Source organism: Diplotaxodon limnothrissa, linkage group LG8, assembly GCF_057381915.1.
Source record: "Diplotaxodon limnothrissa isolate DT_005_m linkage group LG8, D_limnothrissa_male_GT1.1, whole genome shotgun sequence".
NCBI lineage: Eukaryota > Metazoa > Chordata > Actinopteri > Cichliformes > Cichlidae > Diplotaxodon > Diplotaxodon limnothrissa.
The window spans coordinates 22,862,715-22,890,324 of NC_140603.1; the positions used below are offsets into that span (position 1 = coordinate 22,862,715).

Here is a 27,610-nt window from a genome sequence, read left to right on the forward strand (position 1 = left end):
ATCTGTACCTCCTGTGTGATGCAGCGTTCCTGACACTTTAAATTTGGTGACACATTTTAAGCTGTTCTTTTGGCCACAATTTGCCTTTATTTTAAGTTCAGACACTAGAAACCAGCTAGCTCCTGGCCCTTTCACATCACTGATGAGGCAATCCCAAAAAGATAATCTTAAGCTGTGGTAAAAATGTTCTTCAACTGGAATACAGCTGGTGATGGAAGTGTGGGTTATTTTGGTGATCCTCTGCTAGCTGAAGGTTATCATAACCAGAAGCTTGGAGCAGATGGAGAACTGGTTCATGTGCCTCTGTATCAGAGGTGGGCAATCGGTTTTCTCAAGGAGAAACTGAGAACACAAGAATCTTGATCTGTTGTGGAGGGCTGTAGCGATGAGCTGATCTCCATTCTGCTCAGTATTCATTTTTATCTCTTTATAAGCTATTGGTGCAGCCCTTCATAGCAATCCCAGTTTCTCGTGGCCTCTTGGGAAGATTAATTACCCAGCCGTGCTCTATGCTAAGCCCCTCGTTGGTGCAGAGCAGAACAAGGGTTACCATTACTAGCTGCATTCTAAGACGAAGGAGTTGGAGTTTAGCTGCATGATGACTCACCGGAGAGGTTGCTGATTGTGCTGCGGTAAAAATATTTTTAAGGGACCATCAGGCACTCAGTAGTTTAACCCGTTTACCATCTTGATGTAAATTTTATGGATGCAGTGACAAAATATCAAAATATCCAGACATAAAAATAATAGTAGTCCAAGAAAGTGGCTGATGGAAACCATAATAGAAGCTTTTACTAATATCAGTCTTCATCTGAAAACAGTGGCTTTGCTTCTGTTTCACAAAACAAGCTCGATTGCCAGTTATCTAATGCAGCGGCCCTGCAATAAATCCTTCCCTCAGGAAGGTTGTAATGCTTGATTTTTATCTAAACTGTTTTCAGAAGGGTGCTGATTCAACTTTATGGCCGTTTTAGAGGCTGTAATTATGCGCTGGGATAAACGGGGCGGGCAAATGATTAGATTCTCCTCACTGTATTACACAATACAGTTCAACAGCACCACGAACAGTAGCCTCCACAGTGACGACAGAGTGAATTAGACTCCCCTCTACAACAGTTTGAACCACAAAACAGTTTTGTGTTAAACATGCATGTTTTTAATAATAAATAACAGTAAAATCTAATTTGTTTTTCAGATTTTTTGTTAAAGCCTTCAAACCAGCCAATGTGAATCTTTTGATAATGGTTTTTCAAAATAAAATCCAATAATACAGAAGCTAGTGTAGTGGTTATCAAACCTTTTCTGGCATGACCCCCCCCCCCCCCCCCCCCCCCTCTCCAAGAAAGCCACCATTCTACATTTTAAACTAATAGCCTTTGTTAATAAAACCAAATCCAAGTTAAATTTTGGTGACATAAAGGTCAGCATGATATATATACTCAACCTTTTTAATCCCTTTTTATTGGAAATTTTAACATGATACACTTTTGGGGGTTTTTTGAACAAAATTGTCTATTTTTGAGTTTTTATGCTCAGTGCAGCTCTTTGATGTGCACATATGCACTAAGGCTGCATTTAAATGAAGATGAGTTTTTCCCCCTGCAAAAATATAACCATTCAACTGAAGTTCCCATTCCCTGCCCAAGAGTTTAAAAACCATTGGATTTGTTGAACCATCTCTGACTTTTACATTTTCTGCCGGATGTCAAACTGATTAAATTTTCTTTTGTGTTTTGTTTGTTTGTTTTTTCCTTCCTTTCTGTCCCTCCCTCGATCTCAGGAGTCTCGCTCAAGGGGTCACGCTCCCCGCCAGTCCAACCACATGGTGCCGATGCGAAACAGCAACAGCCCCAAATCCTCCATGAAGACCAAGCAGGCTTTCCTGCTGCAGGCCACCCGCCTCACCAAGCTGGCCCGGCACATGTGCCGTGACATCATCAGGCTGCGCCGTGCTGCGCGCCGGCCCTTTGTCCCCATTAACTGTGGGGCCATAAAGGCAGAGTGTAAGAGCTCTTTCAATTCCTCCTAACTTCTGCCACATGGATACACATACACATCTCCAGACAGAACACAACATACAGAGACACACACCAACACACACCTCCCCTCACCCCGACTGCCCCACCATCAGCCCCCGACATCTCTGCTCGCCTCTGCCCCACCCACCCCCTCCGTCTGTCTCTTTCTGTTTTATTATAATTATTGTTATTTTGTTTTTTGTATTCTCCCCCCCGTTTCCAATAAAGACTGCCTGTCCTCATAACTGAGTTTTGATCATCTTTTCATTCGTGTTTTTTTTTCTTTATTATTTTTTTTATTCTTTTGCCTGTTGTTATGTTTCTGAGTCACTTTGAACCAAAAGCCATTGTTCGTGTGGTTAAACAGGGACACACACACACACACACACACACACACACACACACACACTGTGACTGAAGTCGCTCCTGTCATAATGAATAGATTGTAACAGCATCCAGTAGAAGTCTAGTCTGAGCCGTATATATTTGCTGAAGTTGCTGGTAGAGGAAATGTATTTTATTAAGAAAAGCTCTATTTTGCACGGCGCTCCTGGTAAAGGTGCGTCCAGTCTGTGCTGTTATGACTGAGTGAGTTGTCTCAGCCACATATGTTCATTGTAAATACTGAACCTCAGCTTCACTGTCTTTGCCATCACCATTTTTAAATATTTTTTTAATTTAAACTTCTTTTTTTTTTTTTTTTTTGCACATGCGTTTTTCCCTCCTATTGATCATGTGTGTATCTGTGTACAAGACAAAGTGAACTGTTTGGATTGATTGTGAGCTTCAGACAGATTTGGAACCCTGAAGGAAGGAAGGTGAAGAGAAGACTTGGGTATAGCTGCTGGCTGCATCGCCCCTAGTAGATCAGGCCCAATCATAAGGAGTCCAGATCCCATTTGGGGACCTTTTGCCATATTATTCACTCAGCTAATTTCCTGTGTTTCAAATCATGCAATATTCATATGAATCCACCCTGTCTCGTATATCCTGTGGACAGGATTTGCCACTCAGACTCATTCCTCGCCTTCGATTTCCCCTCCCTCATCTTTCATTCTCTAACGACTGTTGCAATATTCTCATCTCATCTTCTACCTCTACTTTTTTTTTTTGCTCTTTTCTTTCATTGCTGTGTGAATGTGGAGTAGACCTGCAATAAAGTCACACCTGAAAGCATCTTTTCCGAGTCCTTGTGCTTCATGTGTCTGTGTTCTCTGTCCATCAACTCCACCACACTCAGAGGAAGCACAGCGGCACCCCCGCCTCCCCCACTCCTCAGCATGGACTCAACCTCCAGTGCCTGCTGTCATGCCGTCTTCATAATTGAATGTATGTGTCTACGATATGTTTTCATGCATGTAAGCATGTGCTGACATCTGTATGCGCATGTGAGAGGGGGGGAGATTTCTCCTCCCTTAGAGCAAGTCGCTGCAAAATACCTCAGTCATTTGCTCCTTTGCATCAAATCCTGCATCTTGTGGTCTTTATCCATAATCATGTACCTGAGAAGAGGCCATTTTCATCTGCATGAGATGTTCATGTTGATAAACGGATAAATAGGGTTTTTTTTTATTTTTTTTTAATTTAAATACGGGGAGAAGAGGGGATTAACAAAAATTTCTGTGTATGTGTGTTTGGTTTAGACATGTTAAGGGTGTCGGAAGGGCAGGGGACTCGCCTACCTAAAACCAGAGCCGCCCAAAGGAGCACTCTGACTAGTGTCCTGCAGTTTCTAGGTAAATGAACACACAGTCAGTGTTTGAGCAGTAGGAGTCTAACCCATTAAGCCAATAAAACATGAGCAGAAATAACTCGGTCTATAGGAGCCACTTCATGCACCTCCGGTGTGTCTTTTCCAGAGTCCCGTCCAGCAACCCACGCCCCTCGCTCCCACCGCACCCCGGGCCTTCAGACGCCTCCCCCTAGACGCCTACTCTCCTCTCTACCACATGGGCCTCACGGCATGCTGGGAAAACGCAGCTATCATCACCACAGCAGGGCTGACCCAGACAGGCGCACAGGTACATCACAGACTCTTATTAATCAGTAAAAAGAAAAAGAGATCTGATTTAATCCCACAAAGGTAATTATTTTCAGATTTGCTTAATTTAATCCTGCTCAAAAGCAGAAAGTCCATTCTGTTTAAAGCCCCCCACATTCAAAAGAAAAAAGAAAATGCATCCCTTCTTTCTTTTTTTTAAGTTACTCGTAATGTGAATTAAGTCTGGGGAATAAATAGTGTTGATATCCAATGTTTTGTTATCCTTATGCTTAATAAAAAATCCAATTAGTAGGAATACATCTGGAGTTGATAACCTTTTCTGCCATTTCTTATCTAAACTAGCTCGTTGGAGAGAATGACAACTAATTCTAATGAAAACGAATCAGCAGATGGGGGTCATTTGGATAATTTGGATGGTTCAACTTCAGTTTGACACTTTGTTTTTTATTGGTAACTTCACTTTTTTTTACTGAAATTGAAACACAGTTATTTGTTGCACAACTTGTAACTAGGACAAGAAATAAAACCAATCAATACTACTCGCAACTGGCAGATTCCCTCATGTGTACTTTGCCTCTTTCTCTCACTGCTGTGGGTTTGTTTTTGCAGAGAACCCAGGTACAACAGGTGGACCTCTCATGGTAGGCTTATTTTCTATTTGCTTTACACTTCCTCTACAGCTGCATCGACTGCTCTCTAACGTTCGGATGTATGTCTTGCAGCATAACGGCCGCAGCAGCAGCAGTGGAAATACCAGAGGAGGAGTGATGATTCGCAAGAGGCGCCCTAATTGGATTGATGCTCCCGATGACAGCTTCTTCCTTGTCACACGGGAGACCAGGTAAGCAAAGGTGACCCTTTCTTGAATTCTGATAGGCTTGTTGTGTGTGTGTGTGTCTGAAGGAAGATGCTGACAGCTGAGCGAAAGCAGATGACAGGAAATAGTCTGGGACAGAAATGGACAGCGAGTTATTTTTGTCTCATGGTGACCTTGAGACAGATGCACAATGCACATCAGCTCAAAAGGATACAACACAATGCCCTAAGAGTGCAAACACATCAGCGCATCATTCAACACTGTTTTGACCAACTGGATGGAAAATTTGGAAACTGATTAACACACTCATGTCATATTGTACTATTTTTTTGGGGGGGGGGGTTTAAGGGGTTTTGACAACTTTAAAGGATTTTAAATCAGTAAGAAGCTTGGGCAGCACAGTGGTGTGATAGTTAGCACTGTTGCCTCACAGCAAGAAGGTCCTGGATTTGAAGGTCCTTTCTGTGCAGATGTTCTCCCTGTGTCTGCGTGGTTTCTCTTGGGGTACTATGGCTTCCTCCCACAGTCCAAAGTCCCCGCTGTACCCCACTTCTTGCCCTATGGCCACTGAGATAGACTCAAAACCCCTCCTTCGAATTAGATACATGGAAGAAAATTAATGGATCTATAAATAGTACAAATTTCATGATTGATTTGCGTTTTTAGGCTCACTATATCTAAATTTGGCCCCCTGTCACAGTTTGTTAAAGTTTGCAGACTGTGGGGAGTGTGCAGTGCATAAGAGCCAAAGTGCAACAGACCAATTAACAAGCTGTATATTCACTGATAAAAGCCCAAATATTAAACAGATGTTATTCAGACACCACAAGAGAACATGCAGGTAAGCAAACAGAGACTAAGGAGAAGAATTGGACTATTTTATGTACACATGGGATAATCAGGGGATTACCCCATGAACACAGTGTGGTAATGAAACACAAGTGAAGGTGAGGACAATCACTGACAATGAGGAAGGGAAGTAGAGCTAAAGAGCAAAGATGGAAGACATAAGAGCCTGATAACTAAAAAATGACATAGTTTTTAACTGGAAACAGTGAAACGCAGACACACAAACAAACTAGAGCTAACATGTATCCAGAACTGAAGACTCACAGAAAATCAAAACTAACAGTAAAGAGAGCAAAGAAACAAGCAGAGAACAAGTCCAGTTCAAACCTTTGAGACTAGTCCCACACTTGGATTCAGTCAAGGATGTGGATGCATTTTTTCCCATATAGACATTAATCTTGTGCTTCACTGTGAATTCAATTCAGTTTTATTTATATAGAGCCAAGTCACAACAATAGTTGCCTCAAGGCGCTTAAGGATTTGTCTTGGTCAGATTTCTAGTTATTTATTTATTGCTGTCTGATTCAGTTCAGTTACCTTTTAGCTACATTAGCCCTGTGGGTCTGAGGGTTAGGTGGTGCAGACATTCAGGTTCCCAAGGGGTGAATGTGAATATCATATCCCACTTATGATGAATCCTCTCATAAGCACAAGCATGTCTTTGAAGGCACGGGTGAAAGATGGTATACTTTCTGAAGATTTAACCAAAGTCCAGCTGAAATGTAAGATTTCATGGTGCATTCAGGTAATTTAATAAAACATTTAATAAATGCGATTAACTGTGCCATAAACAGCTGTTCAAAACATGCTGTTTCATCATCCTCCAGCTTTTCAGCTGAAACAGCCTGCCATTGATTTTGTTGCTGTTGGTTTTTTTTTCTGCATTATAAACAAATATGCGTATACATTTTTAATAAAAAACCTCTTCATTCAAGTGTATTCACCTTCATGGTCTGTTTCTTTTTGCGTTGCTTTAGCCATTAATATACTTTTTTCTATGTGACTGAATTTACATCCATTTACTTTTTCTTTAAATGTACACATGCACTTTCCCGCATGGACTCATACACGTACGTATGTGTTCCCATGTGCAAGAGAAAGATGTTCCTCCATTAAGCCTGTGTCTAAATGAGCCATAGCGCTCGGCTCTCACAGCCGCCCTCGGACCGCTGGGGCTAAAATTAGAGGAGGCTAACTGGTGCAGATGGAGCCTGGCACCGTTGTGCCCTGAGTGGAAATATCATTACCATATTAACCATGGCTGCACTTGCATGAATCACTCAGTTACCACCAAGGCAACATGGCCGTGTGAGTGGGACAGCATCGATCTGAATTCTGCACCCTTTGTTTAATTGTCTCCTAGTAGAGACAATTAATGCCTTTCTGAACAAAATGCATTAATAGATGTGCCCTGAAAAGTTGGTGCTAATGAGAAATGATCAGAGGTTTCATCAACTCCCTTTCTTTGCTTCTCCTTTTCTCTGAGTATGATGAAAACACAGAGTATAGACAAGGGGTTGGAGATGTCTCCCACTAATTCGGAGATGGGAGAGAGATAAATAGAAATGAAAGTAGAGATGACAAAATGTGTTTCATTTTAGGTGACGCAGTGGAGCATCATTAAAACAATTCTACTAGTTAGGCAATAAAAAATTTGAAACTATGGACAGGAAAATTTAAACTTTTTAAAATATTGTACAATAATCACACAAGAACTGGACTTAAAATCAGCGGCAGCAGGTGTTACAGAGAGATCAATCCAAATGAAAGACTTTTTTATTTGAATTGCCATCATTGTGTCTAGAGGAGGTCAGGAAAAAAGCAAAACATGGAGTGTCTACAGCTATTTGTAAAACATGCTGGAGGCTATGTCATGGTTTAGGGCTGCATTTCAGCCAGTGGTGTTGGGCATCTTGTCAAACTTGATGGCATTGTAGATGCAGAAAGTACCGTCAGATTTTCATCCACCGTGCAATGCCATCTGGAAAGGATCTACTTGGCATTACTTAATTTTTCAGCAGGACAATGAATCCAAAATCACTGCCAGTGCAATAAAAACATACCTGGATAGAAAAACAGAGAATGGAACACCATCAGTCAAAGACTGGCACCCCCAGGGCCTGGACCTCAACATTGTTGAGGCAGAGGTGGATGAACTCAACTGTAAATGGAACAAAAGGCAGCCAACATCCAAAGCATGTCTTTCATGTAGCCCGGAGAACTATTCCTGAAGACTACTTAAAGAAAGTACAAGAAAGTAAGCGAGAACATCCTCTGGGAACTATAATAATCTTTAGCAATCTTTCATGGCTTTCATGTAAAGACTATGTTAAAATATTTTGTTCGCATGTAAATTGCATTTTACACTCAAAGTATAAACCAGGTATAAAGAGCCCACTTTTCCTACCTTTTAATGTTTTCCTCCCTTGAGGTGACAGCAGTCCATAAATAACCAGTAAATACAAAACTATTACACCACTGTTCCTCATTTCTTTCATTGCTGATAAAAAATAGCACTCCAGTGACTTTTTCCCCCTTATTTAATTGGAAACCCCCCCATTGCATTTTGGTGAGTAAATGAATGGCAGCTTGTTTAATTCCTGAAATCGAATACTCCCAAGATATCACAAAAATCAGATGTTTGCAAAGAGAAATTGCTATAAATTGGACCTAACATGTTTTCCTTATTTTCTCTCATATATCCTTACCAAATACTTTTGTAGATACACCTGTTTAATCGCTTGTAAATCTCTAATCAGCCAGTCGCATGACAGTAACTCGCAGCACAACTTTCTGAAGTTCAAATCGAGCATGAGAATTAGGAAGAAATGGGATTCAAGTGACTTTGAATGTGGTCGGGCTCTTGTGCCAGATTGGCTGATCTGGATTTTTCCAAAACTTCAGTTTCACAGAGATTTTCACACACAACCATATCTAGGATTTACATAGAATGTAACTTGGATAAACACTCAACAACCAAGTTATACTAAAATGAGCTCTACATTAACACGGCTAATGTTTTAAATAATAAGTGTATGTAAAGGTAATCCTTGTGAACCAAAGGCTAGGGCTTTGGTCTTCATGATGTCTTAGACAAATTGGTTATCCCTAGATTGGTCATCCGAGGCAAGGAAGCTCCACCCAGCTGGTGATTAAATCTTTTGCAGCCAGTCAGAAGAAAACTAGATTAAGGATAGAAAAGCTAAAACTAAGGAGCTTACTTTAAACTATGAATCATGATAAGCTACTATAGTAGAATCCACGATTAAAAATAAATGGCAAATGGTAAATGGACTGATTCTTATATTGCGCTTTTCTACTCTTCCGGAGCACTCAAAGCGCTAAATATGGAGCTGGAAAATGAGCACGTCTCATTTCTTCCCCAAATTTGTCACATTATCCTTCAGATTTTATGGATTTGCATTTGGAGAGGCTCCGAACTTCTGAACTAAGCAATCAAACTGCAAATAAAATGGATACACAAGCTTCACAGCTAAAACAGCGAAATGGTGCTTAAAGTGCTTAACAATGCCTCAGTATTAACAGTGTTATAATATCATATATCGAATGATTGTCTATAGCAAAGCGTCAGAAATGGGGAACATTAGGATACAGAAGCAGAGCAAAGCAGAATATAAATGAGACAGGCTGATATGTTTGAGGATAGATTTACATGTTTGCTTTCTTCCTCCCAACAACCAGATGAACAGACAACCAGCAGAGATAAATCCGTTCTGTTTTCCCTCCGTGTTATAACTGCGTGTCCTCTAACTTTGAGCCATAGCACACGCATGCGGTGCTCAGTGTCAGGGTATACTGTACTTGAGAGATTTGTGTGGAGACTCTTACATGCACATTCAGACACATTTGGTGTTGTTGGATGTACTGGCACATAATGTACTGTAATCTGCTCGGTAGGAGATCCCCGTGGTTCGGCACATTATAGTTGTGCAGTGCAGCGGGGATTTGGAGGCAGCCGGTGTGTTTTGCATTCACAATACGAGACAACATTTACAGCAATAGGAAAGGGGAAGAAAATGAGATTGCACAAAGAGCTTTGCTGTGCATTAAGTCTCAGACTGCTCTAAGGGAACCATGAATAATCACCTATACATTGTGGTTATGCACCTTGCATTTGTCTCCATTTGGATTCAATTAGCGCTCTGTCCAAGACTTGTGAGTGTGTCCCAAGAATCTGGGATTCTTTAGTGCCTGTGGGTTGTAAAAAGTGCTTTCCTGTCACGCCGCAAAGCCCACTGCAGTCTGGAAATTACCTACAAAACCCTCAACGAGCCAGAAAATCCTGCAAAAATGTTCTCCTCTATTACTTCATAACAGACACGTGTATTTGTTCTGGTGCTCGGAACGCGCTGCACTCTCCTATAGTAAATCTCTCGAGATGAGAAGAATCTAGTTGTATCTAATTACCTTCTCAACAGCCTGGATCCGCATTGTATTGCCCTCCAGCTGAACTGTGCTCATATTAAATCATTCAAACTACCCTAAACTTCACAGCTTTCTCTCTTTATGAGATTTTTCATCTTCGTGTCTTGAACTCGCCGTTCTCTGGCTGTTTGCACTTTTCTGCTTAAATTGCACTGATCAGAGAAATCAGAAGCCATTCTCTTGCTCATATTTAAGAGACACTGATTCTAAAACCAGAATCAGATGTTGACTGATGATTACATTTTTTCCAACCAAACAACCAGATGATTAACAACCAGTAGCGCAGTATGGCAAGCCCACGGTGATAAATCAGCTGTCTCATGAAGTCAGTTTCATAATTTGTATATTTGGGCTCTATGTGTTGATGCAGTCAACATGAGTAATCGTCTCAGACAAGCATTATTTGCAGGCTAAGAAATACATTCAGAAGCCACTTTATTAAGTACACCTACTCATCTGCTTGTTACTGTACAATCAGTCAGTCACATGACAGCAATTCAGTGCTAAAGTATTAGTAAAAACATTTTTTGTTGTTGTTTTGTTTTATTTATTTAAGGATTTTCGACTCATGTTGAGTGATTATTGTTTCCCTGACCCTCGAGGCAATAGTTGGATTAGCTGCTGATATTTGCATTTTTAAGCAGTGAAATACAGTTAAAGTACCAAAGGTAAATTTACTTATAATACCATTTCTGTAAAATGTAGTCTAATGGATTATAACTGCTGACATTGCAGCTTGGCTTGCTAGGGAATTTCCTAGGGGATCGATAAAGTCTTACCTATAAAATTTACCAAATCTTTGTATTATTAATCTGAATTTGCAAAGTCAGTAGTGTCGATTGTTAGAAAAGGTTGGAAAAATAAAAGATGAATATATAGTATGGACATAGCCAGTCTGATGCACAAACTGCACCACACAGTATGCCATTTTTTCAGATTACTGCATTAAAAAAATTTCAAAATCTTACAAGCATACCGGTAGTTGAACTACTGCCCAGGTGTAAACATGTTAATTTCAGCTGCAAAGTTGTGCATTTTAACACATGAGTTTATGGCAACCAGACTAACCAACTATGAAGCCAGTCTCTGGTAGTCTTTTGTAGAACTGAGGCACTTAGAAGTTTGCTTCAGACCTGGAGTTGAATGAAAAACATAATATAAGCCCCTGAAATATGGCAGAGAGGAAGCATAAAACAAGTACCAAACGCCTAAGATCAGGAACATCCTTTTAGTTTTATTAATGCTGTTTATCTCTGCATCCCTGTTTTTTTTCTTCACTCATCTTGTCCCATGTTGTCTCCATCCATCTAGGCGGGCTCGACGGATGTTGTCTCGCTCCCAGCTGAGGCACGCTTGCCGGCAACCTTGTGAGCAAATCACCCTGCGCAGGGTCTCCCAGGGTCCACCGCAGGGGCTTGTCCTCGCCCCTCCACACCCTCACCCCAGCCTGAGAATGCGAGGCCCCATTGTTATCCACGATTGATCGGATATGGACTCTCCGACCTCCACTCCACCTGCACTTCTGCGTACACACTAATGAATTCTCACCACCTGTTCTGCCATTAAATCCTCAAACTCCCCCTTTACTTTTAGTCCTAAAAATACCATTGTATCCCCTGACAACACTTAAACAACCTGTCTAACTGTTTGGCAACAGAAGGATGCAATGAGCTGCAATGCAATAGAAACATAAGCCTGACCTGACTGCAAGTGCTGCCTGTCTTTACTCCCCTGGGGATTACATTTGTATATGTATATACTGTATCTGGGTGCACGTAGAGAGCGTGCTTATATATATGTGACCCTATCAACCAACACATGAGGGAGCGGTCCGAGCGGATGTTGATGTCCGCTGTTTTTAGTTTTTACAGGATGGACGTAACCACAGGACTTTGTGTGACCTTTGTGTTGATGGTGAATTTTCGTGAAGTTTTATCAGTTTGTATAAAGTTATATTGGGTGGGGGCATGGGGGCTTGAATTAGTGTGGGGAAGGGGTAGCGCTGCATTTAAGGGGGAATGGGGTTCTTTTAATATGGGTATCAAGACACGAGTCCACTGCTAACATTAAAAAAGAAAATGCACTATACTGAGATTGGCCATTTAAGACACGAATGCTATAAACTGTGTTTTAGTTTCAGTCATTCACACACCTCTTGAAATCTAAATAAATGAGCTGGAATCAGTGTTGAAGAGAGATGAGATATTTAAGTGGGGTCTGTTTCTGGCTCCATATTTCTATTCTTGGACTATACTGAAGTGGTTTTGCATCATTCACTCAGGCTCAAAATGAGCCTTGTATATCTTATGCTGGGCTTTGGTGCAGATTCTCACAAGCAAAGTAAAGCATTTTTATCTCCTCTCCTGTTCAAGCCAACTTTTAACTGATTGGCAGCTTCTTGCAAACAGAACATCCTAAAAGGAATTCAGAGTTAAGAATGGAAAAAACTGTCTCAAGCATAAGCTTTTGTTTCATACACACACACTTTTGGCATGTTTAAAGGGGTTGTATTATCAGTGTTGCTGATATTAAAAGTTTAATAAGTAACGCCTGTGAGCCAAATGCTCAGTTTCACACAGTTTTTCCTTCTCTTACTGTGACAACAGAAGTCCCGCCCACCTGTTGTTCAAACCTTTTGTTTACGAGGGATATCCAATTAGAATAAGATAGCTTACATGGAGCGGCGACACAGTTGAACAACTTGTTTCACTCAGAGGACGGAGCAAGGGCTGCAAAAAGGATCAAATAAATATAAATAAGGATTATTTTGAGCTGCTTTTATTAAAAGGTACTTTAGTAGTGCCCAGGAATAGAAATATGGACTATAAATGAATAGAACAGATCCTCTTTAATATGGACATGAAACTTGTAATTTCTCTCTCTCTCTCTATATATATATAAATATATATGTCATAACATAAGAAAATGCATAACAGGCCCTCTTAAAAACAACAATAAAAACAAAACGTGTATAATTCTACCTAAGAAACTATGTTACTCATGATGAATCTGCTTGAAGTATAACGAGGCAGAGAAATTAAGAGCCAGCTTACATCAAACAACATAAACCTCCCACATAAACCGCTGTATAATATATTGTATATGTCATTACATCACTGTAAATTGAACTCATCTTCTTTCTATGGCCAGTTCTACCTACCTATCCCAAACATGGGTACTAAAGCACTTCCTTTGCAGCAGAAAAGGGCATGGATCCGTCACATTTCCCTCAAGGCTGTGATGTCCCGGCAACTTTTTGAGGCATAAAAATACATGCGGCTTTGCCAGCAGCTGTTTGCTATGAGCTAACATCCTCTGCTTTTTGTTCTTTAAAGCTGACGCTTGCATTTTTACTGATTTCAAACCTCTCTCCCCCTGCTGTACCGCCAAATTGCCTCAAAAAGCTGCCTGCCAGCGCATCCGGGTGTGTTTATTCTGAGTTTTAGAACTGGCATTGCCGCCGCATGTCTTTGAGGTGAGAGCCTCAGCTGACCGATGGGTCACTTGATTTCTTCTTTCAGTCAGAATGTTTATGTTAGTGTTTCCTGTATGTCATGTGTTGAATTATGAATATGCTGAGACCAATAAAAGAGAAAAACAACGCAGTGCTAGATAATGGTGTCCATTGTCAGAGAGAGTCATTTGGTGGTGTTATACACTCACATTCTGCCTTGTCTACCAGCCGCCTACTCCATCTCTCTGCCTCTGTGTGTCTGTTTGTGTTGTTCTCGAGAGGGTGGGTTGTATATGATAGATGGGGCCTCATACGCACTGTGTCCTGCGTGAGGTTGCCATAATATACCCCCACAAAATATGGCAATTTGACACAGAGGTGAAGAATGAGGAGTGTTTTCAGAATATAAATCATGTTAGTGGGAGCACGCAGCTTTCTTTGAGTGACTTCACTGTGTGTACATGTGCACGCTTTGTTGCACCCCCGTTGTTCTGTTTAAAAAGGTTTTTAACCTGCAGCTTATGCTCCCCCCCCACAGCCTGCAGCTAGAGAAGAATGACCACAGTTAACTGTTGCGATTGTTTTGATGCTTTCTCAACCGATGTTTTCTATGCGATCTGTAGCAGATTGAACTTGACATGTTATAATTTGCTTTTCCAGCTACAGGCATGAAGGATTTAGTAATAATATTTCACGGCTGCTTTCATAATATCTGTAATAGCTACAAACTTTTATCTTGGCGCTAATTTTGCATAAGTATATAGATTAATGAAGATCATTCCCCTGTTTAATTGCTTAGCTCCTCGTTTCAACATCTAATAGAATTAATTAACCCTTAGATAACATTCATGTCATGGTGACGACATCAGTTTCTCTGAAAGATGATTCATTTTCATGTCTTTTAAATGACAGACATTGAAAAACTCATTTTAATCATCTTGTAGGAGTGACGCATGCTTGGTGTCCATGCAGTTAAAAGACAAAAAGATCTGAAGATGAGAGGCCTTAGAGAAAATCCCCCACTTCCAGCTGGCAGAGTGATGACTCTGATTGCTGATTGACTGCACCTGGTTGAAGCAGAGCCCATTGGGTGTATAAATCCTGGCTACTGAGCTTTACACCAGTAGCAGTTTTCCCCCCATTGGAGTACTAGTGACTTGTGAGCATCAGCAGTCACCGCGGAGCACTTGTGTCAGAATGTGTAAGTATTTTTGATGGTTGTTTTTATTTTCAGTGCTTTAATGAACTGGTTCTGCTCTAATGGGCACTTTGTGTTATCTATTCTCTTTGACTTTGCAGTCAAGAAAGTGCTGATTGTGTATGCCCATGAGAGCCCTACCTCTTTCAATGCTGCTGCCAAAGATGCTGCTGTGGCAGCTCTGACTGCTCAAGGCTGCACTGTAGAGGTGTCTGACCTGTACGCCATGAAGTTCAAAGCTGCTGCTACTACTGAGGACATCACTGGTATACCAGTATCCTACAGGTATTAAAACATCTTTGCTCTGTTCATCAGATACAAACACTAGATTTTTGTTGCAGGTGGAGTGAAGGATGCTGAGAACTTCTGCTACGCAAAGGAGATCAAATTGGCATCAGAGGAGGGCAGACTTGTAGAAGACATCAAAAAAGAGCAGGAGAAGCTCAAGGAGGCAGACCTTGTCATCTTTCAGGTAGTGTTTGACTGTAAATGTCTTTGTGATCAGGTGTCCTCATCAAAATGACCATTAAACCTGTGTTCCCAGTTCCCCATGTACTGGTCATCTGTTCCTGCAATCATGAAGGGGTGGATGGATCGGGTGTTGGGCTTTGCCTACGCACAGGAGAAGCGGTACAGTGAGGGCATCTTCAAGGTGAGAGCTCCACCAACGTGTCTGTGTTCAGGCTGTGTCCTCTCCCTCTTTGCTCACTCCTTCCTCTGTACAGGACAAGAAAGCCATGCTGTCCTTCACCACTGACTGTCCTGAATCTGTGTGCAGTGACACTGGCATCAATGGTGACATCAATGTCACACTGTGGCCACTGCAGGTGAGGTCTCACTATAAACCGAGCCAAGCATGAAATGATCTGTCATGTAGTAACAGCTGCTCCTCCCTGTGTGCAGAATGGGATCCTGAACTACTGTGGTTTCCAGGTTTTTGCCCCTCAGATCTTCTGGGATCCTGCTACTGGTTCTCCTGAATCTCGCAGCTCCATGCTGGAGGGCTGGCGCACACGACTGCAAAACCTCTGTGGGGAAGCCACTGTGTACTTTGCTCCCTTGGACTACTTTGACAAGGAGAAGGGTTTCCTGCTGAAGCCTGAGGTCAAAGAGAAATATGCCAGCAACGAGTCTGGCCTCACAGTGGGGATCCACATGGGCAAGCCACTGCCAGCCAACAGTCAGACCAAGGCCGGGGTCTGACAATGTAGTGGGTTCATGTAATGTCTTAAAATATGTGCTGCAATAAAAAGGCTGCTTTATTCTGATTTTTTGAGCATCGAGTCTATTAATGAATCAAAGCTCTCAAGTTGTAACTGGATAATGTGTGTAAAGTGGTTGTGAGTTCAGTAATTTGGACACTACTACTGCACAATGACTTAAAGAAACTTGCCACCTACAAGTACTCACTGACAACCCTGCATAGCAAGTTTGTATAGCGACTACTTCTATATGGAGATGCCTGTTCTTATTCAGGCTGGCCTGATTAGTCTGATGCGTCATTGATTTATAGTAATCACTTGACACAAGTTGCCACCAAACGCGTGTAATTGTGCTGACCAATCTACGCAACTGAGCAGGTTGGTGCAATTGTACAGTGCAACCACCCAAGTGTTTAAAAGTGCAGTCAAGTGACTTTTTCTGGCTTTGTCAAACGGACTTCATTAATTTTCTACAATATGCTATTTGCAGCACAATCTGAATACCCGGGTTATAGTTGGCGAGCTAATCACCATGCTGAGGTCAAGAAATGAGAGCTGCCAGCGGCCTCACAGGACTCTTAAGTCCTGCCACCTGTGCCAGTAATTTAGCACGTGACTTTTCAACTAAAACCAACGTTGAGATATTTCTAGCTCTGTCACTGCTAGCAGCTAACATGGCCATGCTAATATTCTCCTTAGCTGAGTCACTCCCAGCATCAACAGTAAAGTTTAAAGTTTTAATTACATGTCTAGGAAACCAGACCTTAAACATTAGCATACAGTATATTTTCTCTTATGTCTTATACATAATCCTCCAAAGTGGGTTTTTTTTTTCTTTTTTTTTTTTTTTCTTTCTTTTCAGAGCATTGACTCCACTGACTCTCAACCTAATTTAGTGACTAAAACAACCGAGTGGTGGTTGGGGCTGATAACATTCAAAGTGTGCAATTTTATGCAGGAATACTTTTGTAAATGGCTTTATTTATGGTAGCTAGAGCAGATATTTGAAAGAGTTTGGAACATATTGAACCACCCTTTTTTATTTATATAAGGGGTGGTTAGGAAAATAGGAAATCGGTGGAGCTACTTACTGAAATGTGTGCAAACTTACATGGAAATACAGTACATGTACAATTTTAACAAACTTGGCAATATTTGTATGACACCTTTATTCTGAACTCTCTTTGGAAAGCTTTCTTGTGATTTCCATAATAGTTTTGGGAATAATTCTCCAGGTCTCTTGGAGGTCACACCAAAGCTTTTCTTTTCATGTTTTCTGCCTTTTTTTCTTTTCTCTTTGATGATGATCCCACACTGCTTCAGTAATATTGAGTTTTGGGCTCTGGGGATGCCAATCAGTGACTGATAGTGTCCCAGTGTGTGTTTTTCTATCCAGGTCTGCGTTGCTTCATTGGCAATGTGTTTGGCATGATTGTTATGGTGAAAAATGTTGCCAGTCTGAAGTTTCCAGATGTTATATCATTGTGGATCCAAACATCACTGTCAGAAAAGCAGCCCCAGACCATGACGCTGATGTGGCATCCACCACGTTTTACAGGTGGCCATGGATACTCACTGTTCATCATTCTCCTGACCTTATATTGACAATAACGTGAATAAAATGTTCACATTTGGATTCATCACTCCATGAGACCCAATACCACTGATGTTTCACTTCAGTTTCTGTGTAATTTGGCATACCTCAGCCTTTTCTCCCCATTTCCCTTCCGTAAGAATGGCTTCTTGACAGCCAACCATCCACTGAGACCATTTCTGATGAGCCTTCAGTGAACAGTAGATGGTTCAGCTAAAGGGCCTGATGCATCTCTCAGGTTCTGTATCAGGTCTTTGCTTTCCCCCCTATTTCTTAGGGATTTCAGATACTTTCCATCTGCTTTTCACTACTTCCTCCACTTCTTCTTTTGTTCTCCACTTTTCCAGTTTCCCTCATTTTTAAGGACACTTACTAAGATATGACTAAGATACGTTCTTGGCTAGAAGCTATTTGAGAATCACCTTTTTGGTAAAAAGTAAAATTTTTAGCTGTCAAACTCTGTTATCTTTGGCATTTTTAATAGATGCAGATGAAGAAAATGGAACCAATTATGTGTTTGGGCAACTGGCTGCTAGTAACAAAGTGCCTAAATATACAATTTAATGTTGTTTCTTTGCCAAGTTGTCCATTATGTGTAGACACAATGTTGAGGAGTACTTGGTGAGGGCTAGTTCTTTTAGGTTCAGCAGCTAACAAGATGGTGTATCGGTCAGGATACAGGAAGGAGGACAACAGGCTTCCACTTTGCTGGATTGTCACCGCCAGCTGTTTTATTGCCACCTAGATGCTCAGTGTTGCCAGCAGTTTCCAGTCATGAACTTAACACTCGGAGCATCACGTGAAGGATGGCAACCAGGAACACAGCTTACGAGGTAACAGAACTAACACAGAAAAATCTCCTCTTCTCGAGTAGCATCGCGATACCCCCAACTTCTGCCTACGTCATTTCCTACGACTCCACCCCACACAATATTGCAGAACATAGACATAAAATCCCAGAGCCTTTTATACAGCCGCCCCCAAATGTGGTTACACATTTGCTCCCCGAAAAAAGGCTCCCTAATCAGTTGAGGGAGGCGACTTGCTATTCTGCTTAGTATCGCTGTCTTCCGATGGCACGGCAGGTAAAACTACCAACCGAGCAACTGGTCTGGTGTAAACACGTCCATTAACGTTCACATCAGCAGATCGGACAAGTCCATCATCACTACGATGAACCTTAATCACATGGCCTATTGGCCACAAGGCTCGAGGCAGCTGTGGATCTGCAACCATAATAACTGCCTTTTCCAGAAGTTCAGGAGGAGTTGACTGCCACTTCTGCCTTGCCTGTAAGCCAGGCAAGTATTCCCTGATGAATCTTGCCCAGAACTGATCAGCAAGCATCTGTGAGTGCCTCCAACGTCGCCGACTGAGGTTCTCTGTCTCAGAGTAGACCACCTGGGGTAGTGATCCATCAGGCCGCCCCATGAGGAGACTATTGGGTGTCACAGGGTCCACATCGGCTACGTCGGTGGAAACGTAGCCTAAGGGCTTTGCGTTAAGGATCAATTCAACCTCCAGCAGAACTGTACGGAGTACCTCCTCGTGAAGAGGTTGGGAACCCACACAGGTGCGCAGAGCTGTCTTCACTGAACGGATTTCCCTCTCCCATACACCTCCAAAATGTGGGGCTGCCGGGGGGTTGAACTGGAATCTGATCTTCTGACGGGCGAGCCTCCCTTGCAATGTCTCTGACATGTTGGCAAAGGCTTCTCTGAGTTCTCGTTCTCCCCCTTTGAAATTGGTCCCACAGTCAGACCATAACTCTGCCGGTGTCCCTCTTCTGGCTATGAATCGCCTCAGGGCCATGAGGAACGTATCCGCGTCTAAGCTACTTAGGAGATCAAGATGTACCGCCCTCGTCGTCATACACTTGAAAATGATTCCCCAGCGTTTCTCATGACGTCTTCCTACCTTCACAAACATAGGCCCGAAACAGTCAACACCGGTTGAGTAAAAGGCTGGTTTGTACAGTCTAAGCCGAGCAGCTGGAAGGTCAGCCATCTTGGGAACAGAGGGTTGTGCCCTCCAACGCTGACACTCAGGACAGGTTCGCTGGTGCTTGCGAATTGCCTCTCTTCCACGCAGTATCCAGTAAGACCTCCGCAGCTCTGCGAAGACCCGTTCGGGGCCTGGATGATGCAGATCAACATCATATTTCTGGATAAGCAGGTGTGTGAAAGGGTGTGAAGGATCCAAGACAATCGGATGCAATATAGGTCCGTCAAGACCTTCTAGGCGTCGCAACCGACCCCCTACTCTGATGAGGCCCACTGAGGTATCCAGTTCAGGTGCCAGGGTAAGCAAGCGGCTTCTGGATGAGACAGGTTTCCTTTCTGAAAGCAATCTGCACTCCTCAGGAAATGACTCCTGTTGAGCCTGCCGGAGGATGGCCTGTTCAGCATTCTGATAGTCCTCGGCACTAAATGGCGCAGTCGAGAGTCCCTGACCACAAAGCTCTTTAACAGTAACATCCAAGAGCTCCTGCCAAGTCTTGCATGCCATTCCATCCTGACAGGTAGGTGTGGAGGTGATAGAGGTTCCACAGAAGACTGTTTTCCGGAGCTCAAGTTCGTCATTACTGGGCTCGGAGCTCGGGTTCTCTGGCCATGTGTCAGGACTGTTGAGCAGAAAGGGGGGTCCATTCGACCACCGATTAGGCACTTTGAGCTCGGCCAGAGCCTTCCCTCTCGTCAGGTCATCCGCTGGATTACTCTCTGAGTCTATGTAGCGCCAGGTACAGTGTTCCGTCAACTCCTGTATCTCAGCTACCCTGGCTCCTACAAAAACCTTGTAGCGGCAGGACTGTGAGCTCAACCAGGTAAGAACAGTGGTCGAATCAGACCACAGGACTGTTCTTTCAATCGCTGAGGTGAGTTCCTTATTCAGGGTACTGGCCAGCTGCGCTGCCAGCAAAGCTCCACAGAGCTCGAGGCGGGGAATAGAGAGAGCTCGTTTGGGGGCTACCCGGGAGTGAGCTAGGATGAAGGTGAGGTGAACTTGCCCATCCTGTTCTACAGTCCTCATATAGGACACCGCTCCATAAGCTTTCTCAGAAGCATTCCCAAAAATGTGCACCTCACGAATGGCCCCCTTTAAGTTAGCACTGGCAGGAACATAGGCACGTGGGAAGGTAAGGTGAGGTAAAAACTGAAGCTCCACCTCCCAGTCAGACCAAGCTTGCAGGAGGGTGGAGGGAAGATTCGAGTCGTCCCAACCATGCTTCTTATCCCATAACTGCCTGAGAAGGAGCTTGGCCCGAGTGGTGAAGGGTAACAGATAGCCCAAAGGGTCGTACTGTGAGGCTAGGACTCTATAGATGTTTCTGAGGGTTGGCACCTCATAGGACACGGGCCTGTGCTTATAACCCAAGGAGTCGGTATTCCAGTCCCAGCTGAGCCCGAGCGTGGTCTCTAGCGGGTTGGATTTGTCCTCGGCTAGCCACAGATCCAGACTCTGTGATCTAGCTTCTGGAGGCAAATGGCTCAGGACACTTGGATCATTACAAGCCCACTGACGTAGCTCGAAGCCAGCTGATTTCAGCAACTCTCTTAGCCGATCCACCAGATCTCTCGCTTCTTCCGGTGAGCCAACACTCTGTAGGCAGTTGTCTACGTAGAAACACCTCTCGATGGAGAATCTCAGGCTGTCGTCAGGCTGTGTGTGCTCCATCACGTGATGCTGCAGGGCGAAGGTGGCGCAGCAGGGGCTTGAAGTTGTCCCAAATGGCAGGACCTGCCACTCGAAGATTTTAGGGGGTTCATTCACCTTTAAGTCCCGCCAAAGGAACTTCAACAGGGGCCGGTCTTCAGGGAGGAGCAGTACCTGATGGAAGATCCCCTTGATGTCTCCACTCACAGCTATGGGGTGTTCACGAAACCTGACCAGCACCCCCAGCAGGGAAGCTCCAAGAGTAGGGCCAGGCGCCTTTCTGTGCTTCGAAGCATGGGCATGACTGATTCCTTTGGTGCATTCAGTGGCGGCATCTGTGGGTGACGGAGTAGAGGTGTAGCATACCTGAAGACTCCATCGACCATCCTGCGAGTTGTTCTTGCCTCGAGCAGGGCCACAGCCTGCTGATCCTGTTTCGACCGAGTGACCTCTTTCTCGGATCGGTAAGGCACCACGTCCACCTGCCAGAGCCGCTCCACATGTTTGAGCAACTCGTCTGATTGGGCGGATGTATACAGGGATAGGACAGGCTGGGTCTGCCGCCCCATGAAAAGACTTGGCCCTTGAAGGGTCCAGCCAAGCCGGGTGTGGACTGCTGCTGGGCCTCCAGGTGGGCCGAGGCGGACTGGTTCTATGGGGGTGATCAGGTGTGGCTGGTCTGAACCAATGAGAAGCAGAGGCTTGGCTTCCTTCAGGGCAGGGACCGGGATCCCATGCAGGTATTTGTACTTCCTTCTCAGCTGGTCGATAGGATAAGTATGGTGAGCTAAGTTGAGACGATCAGCTGTAAACGCTCCATCAACCTTGTAGTAGGATCCGGGGTTGGTAGCAGCAGAGACGCTGAAGGATACGGTATGTCCATGAAGCATCTGAATATCTTGGCGGACGGTTCGTAATGGCAGGTCCTCCGGGATGCCTGCCAGACCAAGAGTCTTTGCAGCAGCAGGGAGCAGCATGGTCCTCTCTGAACCGTCATCAAGTATAGCATAGGTGTCTAGAGTCCGCTCTCCATGGCTCAAAAGCACAGGTACAATCTTCAGCATGACACGATTGCCAGCCCCATGGCGATCAAGGTAGAGTGAGCCCGAAGCCGAACTGGTTAGGCAGCTTTCCTCCTTTGCAGCCATGCCAGCGTTGTTTCCTTCTGTCCTGGCATTTACCTCGTGAAGAGCCAGCAGATGTTTACCCTGGCAGCGGCTGCAGGGTTTCTTTAGTGTGCACTGAGCAGCTAAATGAGTTCGGGCACAGCGCCAGCATCGTTTGTTGACCTGTATCCAGTCCTTTATTTCCTCTTTGGAGAGCTTGGCTACATCATCACATTGGCTGAAATAGTGTTCTGTGCTCTCACAGTAGGCACAGTAGGCTTTGTTCTTAACCTTCCCTCTAGCTCGACTCTCCTTCACTGGTGAAAAAGTGTGTTCTGATGGCCCCTTTAGGTTATGTAGGACTGTCACGGTTTGTCGGCCTGGACGGGCCTCAGCCTTTACACTGGTCCTTTCTCTACTGCTTCTTACACCTGCTTGGCCGTCAAATCCTTGACACCAGGACTCCTGACGAAGCCATGCAGATAGGTCGTACAGAGTGTAGGTGCTCCCGGGCTGTTTAAACTGGTGTTGACGAAAATCAGCTCTCTGTTCGGCAGGAAGCTTACTTATTAGTCGGGCAACGTGGGACCCACAGTTCAACTCCGCTTCTCCTTCCAGTCCTAATGTTTGTAACAGCCCAACTAGTGACTGCACCTGAAGGGAGAACCTTTGGAAGGCTACTGTGTCACCTCGCCTTATTTCAGGACCATCCAGGACACTTGCTATCTTTCTCAAGGCGAGCTGATGAGGTTGTCCAAATTTGTCGTGGAGGGCTGCCATGGTGTCAGTATAAGGCTTGGGTGAGTTCAGGTAAGCATCGGCAATAAGTCGAGCTTCATCTAGTTTGAGGTGGTCCACAAGTATCTGATACTTGAAGAGCTCAGTAGCATTAGGAGGGAGTAGGTTCTCTAAAGCCATGCGGAGCCTAGCAAACTCAGAGGGATCAGAATGAATGAACCTTGGAATGGTTGGTTTGGGCCCCCTGTACACTAGCTCAGCCGAAAGAGGAGCAGATGGGTTGCTGCCGTGCCCACTGGTTACTCCAGTGACAAGAGAGGGGGAACTGGCTGGAACAGGCTTGGTTGGGAGCAAACCTGTCTTACTTGGTGCCCAGCAGGGGGGTGGCACAGAGTGTTGTGGAGGGGCATGAAACGTGTTTCCATCTTTAACCACAGGGTCCTGATATAGGGTGCAGCGATGACTAGGCAGCGAAGGCTCACCAGCGAAATATGGTGTGCGGGGTAGAGGGTGGTACTGTACACCATCATCGGAGTATTGTTCGTCAACCTTCATTTGGGAGAATCCCATGTGCAACTCTTCCATCTGTTCAGGCCATGGCGGTGGGTCGGGCCACACCTCCTCATCCTCCTCCTGTGGCATTGTCTCAGGGGTGGTGTATACCTCTCCTGAACCGCGTTTGGGGGGATGATTGGTGCTAGGCTGTGAGGCAGTCAGGTGAGCCATATCCTTCCTCAGCAGGTGAGCCACTTCAATCAGCTCTCTGAGGTCACTCTTTGCTTCCTTCAGTTCTTTGAGGCCCTCCTGTAAAACTTGCTGTGATTGGAGTAGCTGCTCTCTTTCGGCCTGCAAAGCTCTGAATTCTGTATGAAATGTGTGTATTGAAGACCCTAGCAAATTAGAAGGTGCAAATTCAGGTGAGAGGCTCCTATTAAGGTCCACATCTTGTTCACTTCTTCCCAGTGGAGGGGGTGTATTGTAATAGGCCCCATCCCTGTCGCTGTAGAGGGGTGGCGTATGACTATACTGAGGCTGAACTCTGTCGCTTCTTGTGTGAGGCTGTGGGGTATCCCACTGCAGCATTTCCCTAAAGAGGTGGCCTGTATAGTTAACATCAAAGTCCTCAAACCGGCTTGGTCGACGTGTATGGCGTTTAGGCCTCTAGGAACAACAAGTAGGCCTGCAGTGTGAGAGCGAAGTGCTCTAATAGGGTGATATGGTACTACAAGGTCATTAAGATAAGATGGGCCCTGATTATTTAAGACCTTGTATGTGAGGAGCAGGATTTTGAATTCAATTCTGGATTTAACAAGAAGCCAATGAAGGGAAGCCAAAACAGGAGAAATCTACTCTCTCTTTCTAGTCCCTGTCAGTACTCTTGCTGCAGCATTTTGGATTAACTGTAGACTTTTCAGAGAGTTTTTTGGACATCCTGATAATATTGCAGTAGTCCAGCCTGGAAGTAATGAATGCATGAACTAGTTTTTCAGCGTCACTCTGAGACAGGATATTTCTAACTTTAGAGATGTTGCGCAAATGGAAGAAAGCAGTCTTACATATTTGTTTAATGTGTGCGTTGAAGGACATGTCCTGGTCAAAAATGACTCCAAGGTTCCTCACAGCATTACTGGAGGCCAAGGTAATGCCATCCAGAGTAAGAATCTGGTTAGATACCATATTTCTAAGCTTTTCAGGGCCGAGTACAATAACCTCAGTTTTATCTGAATTAAGAAGCAGAAAGTTAGCAGCCATCCAGGTCTTTATGTCTTTAAGACATTCCTGCAGTTTAACTAATTGGTGTGTGTTACCTGGCTTCATGGATAGATAGAGCTGGGTGTCATCTGCATAGCAGTGAAAATGTATGCTATGTCTTCTAATGATGCTGCAGAGAGGAAGCATGTATAATGTAAACAGAATTGGTCCTAGCACTGAACCCTGTGGAACTCCATAATTGACCTAAGTGGGTGAAGAGGACTCTCCATTTACTTGTACAAATTGGAGTCTAGTAGATAGATATGATACAAACCACTGCAGCGCAGTACATGTAATACCTACAGCATGTTCTACTGACAGTATCGAACGCTGCACTAAGGTCTAGCAGGACAAACACAGAGATGAGTCCACTGTCAGAGGCCATAAGAAGATCATTTGTAACCTTCACTAAAGCTGTTTCTGTGCTGTGATGAGCTCTGGAACCTGACTGAAACTCTTCAAATAAGCCTTTCCTCTGCAGATGATCTGTTAGCTGTTTGACAACTTTCAAGAATTCTTGAGATAAAAGAAAGGTTGGAGATTGACCTGTAACTAGCTAAGACAGCTGGGCCAAGAGATTACTTTTTAGGTAATAGTTTAACTACCGCTAGCTGAAGGCCTGTGGTACATAGCCGATTATTAGAGATAGGTTGATCATATTTAAGATTGAAGCATAAATTAATGTCAGGACTTCTTTGAGCAGTTTTGTAGGAATGGGGTCTAAAAGACACGTTGATGGTTTGGAGGAATTAATTATTGAAGTTAACTCAGAAAGATCAATTGGAGAAAAAGAGTCTAAATGAATATCAATGGTACTAAAATTAGCTGTAGATAATATTACATCTGTGGGATAATTATTGGTAATTTTTTCTCTAATGATAAAAATTTTATTTGTGAAGAAGTTCATGAAGTCATTACTAGTTAACTTTAAAGGGATGGTTGGCTCAAAAGAGCTCTGACTTTTTGTCAGCCTGGCTACAGTGCTGAGGAGAAACCTGGGGTTGTTCTTATTTTCTTCAATCAGTGATGAATAGTAAGATGTTCTGGCTTTGCGGAGGGCTTTCTTATAAAGCAGCAAACTATTTCTCCAGGCTAAATGATGATCTTTTAAATTTGTGACACGCCATTTCCTCTCCAGATTACGAGTCATCTGCTTTAGGGTACGTGTTTGAGAATTATACCACGGAGTCAGGTACTTCTGATTTGAGGCCTTAGTTTTCATCGGAGCTATATCCAGAGTCGTACGCAGTGAGGAGGTAAAATTATTAACAAGATAACCGACCTCTGTTGGAGTAGCGTTCAGATAGCTGCTCTGCTCTGTGTTGGTACAGGGCATTGAAGATGATAACAGTGGGTGGATTATATTCTTAAACTTAGTTACAAGGCTTTCAGAAAGACATCTACTGTGATAAAGTCTACTCTCCACCGCTGTGTAATCAATTATTGTAAATGTAAATGTTATCAGGAAATGATCAGACAGGAGAGGGTTTTCAGGAAACACTGTTAAATATTCAGTTTCTATGCCATATGTTAAAACAAGATCTAGAGTGTGATTAAAGTGGTGGGTGGGTTCTTTTAAAGTTTGAGAGAAGCCAAATTGAGTCTAATAACAGATTAAATGTCATGTTGAGGCTGTCATTTTTAGCATCTACATGGATGTTAAAATCACCCACAATAATTATTTTATCTGAGCTGAGCACTAAATCAGATAAAAAGTCTGAGAAATCAGAGAGAAACTCTGTGTAAGGCCCAGGTGGACGACAGATGATAACAAGTAAGACTGGTTTCTGAGTTTTACAGCTGGGGTGGACAAAGCTAAGCATCAGGCTTTCAAATGAATTAAAAGTCTGTCTTTGTCTTTCATTAATTAATAGGCTGGTGGGAAAAATTGCTGCCACACCGCCCCCTCGGCCTGTGCTTCGAGATTTCTGGTAGTTAGAATGACTCGGGGGTGTTGATTCATTTAAACTAACATAATCATCCTGCTGCAACCAGGTTTCTGTAAGGCAAAGTAAATCGATTTCGCTCAATTATTAAGTCATGTACTAACAGAGACTTGGAGGAGAGAGACCTAATATATAATAATCCACATTTTACTGTTTTACTCTTTGGTTCAGATGTGGATACTGTATTGTTCTTTCTTTGTGATTGTTTATGTTTAAGTGGTTTGTTGCTGGTTTTTAGTTTGTTTTTTTGTCTTTTTGGAAGCTGACACAGTCTCTATGGAGATGGGCTTTTTTTGGGGGGGGGGGTAGCAGGAGGAGAGAAGCTGCAGAGATGCGTGTAAGACTGCAACTCTGCTTCCTGGTCCCAACTCTGGATAGTCATATTTTGGGGGGTTTAATAAATTTGTCCATATTTCTAGAAGTGAGAGCTGCTCCATCCAAAGTGGGATGGATGCCGTCTCTCCTAACAAGACCAGGTTTCCTCCAGAAGGTTTGCCAATTATCTATGAAGCCCACATTGTTTCTGGGACACCACTCAGACAGCCAGCAATTTAAGGAGAACATGTGGCTAAACATGTCACTCCTGGTCTGATTGGGGAGGGGACCAGAGAAAACTACAGAGTCCCACATTGTTTTGCCAAAGTTACACACCGATTCAATATTGATTTTAGTGACCTCCGATTGGCGTAACCGGGTGTCATTACTGCCGACGTGAATTATGATTTTACTGAATTTACGTTTACCCTTAGCCAGCAGTTTTAAATTTCCTTCAATGTCGCCTGCTCTGGCCTCTGGAAGACAATAGACTATGGTTGTCTCTAGCTTCACATGTCT

The 27,610-nt window shown here is 43.5% G+C and overlaps 2 protein-coding genes across 2 annotated transcripts in view; both read left to right on the top strand.

Annotated features, from left to right (window-relative positions):
* mta3 (metastasis associated 1 family, member 3) overlaps positions 1-11,615 on the top strand; it is a 29,228-nt gene extending 17,613 nt beyond the window's left edge. Inside the window, exons 15-20 of the mRNA XM_085361498.1 lie at positions 1,781-2,003; positions 3,662-3,754; positions 3,878-4,039; positions 4,630-4,661; positions 4,743-4,861; positions 11,444-11,615. Of these exons, the coding sequence (XP_085217624.1) occupies positions 1,781-2,003; positions 3,662-3,754; positions 3,878-4,039; positions 4,630-4,661; positions 4,743-4,861; positions 11,444-11,615 (801 nt within the window). The remainder of the gene's footprint in view (positions 1-1,780; positions 2,004-3,661; positions 3,755-3,877; positions 4,040-4,629; positions 4,662-4,742; positions 4,862-11,443) is intronic.
* Positions 11,616-14,783: 3,168 nt separating this feature from the next.
* Positions 14,784-15,987, top strand: LOC146626898 (NAD(P)H dehydrogenase [quinone] 1-like). The gene is made up of 6 exons (XM_085360261.1): positions 14,784-14,787; positions 14,886-15,050; positions 15,126-15,256; positions 15,329-15,436; positions 15,510-15,611; positions 15,688-15,987. Exons 1-6 carry the CDS (start codon positions 14,784-14,786, stop codon positions 15,985-15,987), a joined length of 810 nt encoding a protein of 269 aa, XP_085216387.1.
* The last annotated feature ends 11,623 nt before the right edge of the window (positions 15,988-27,610 follow it).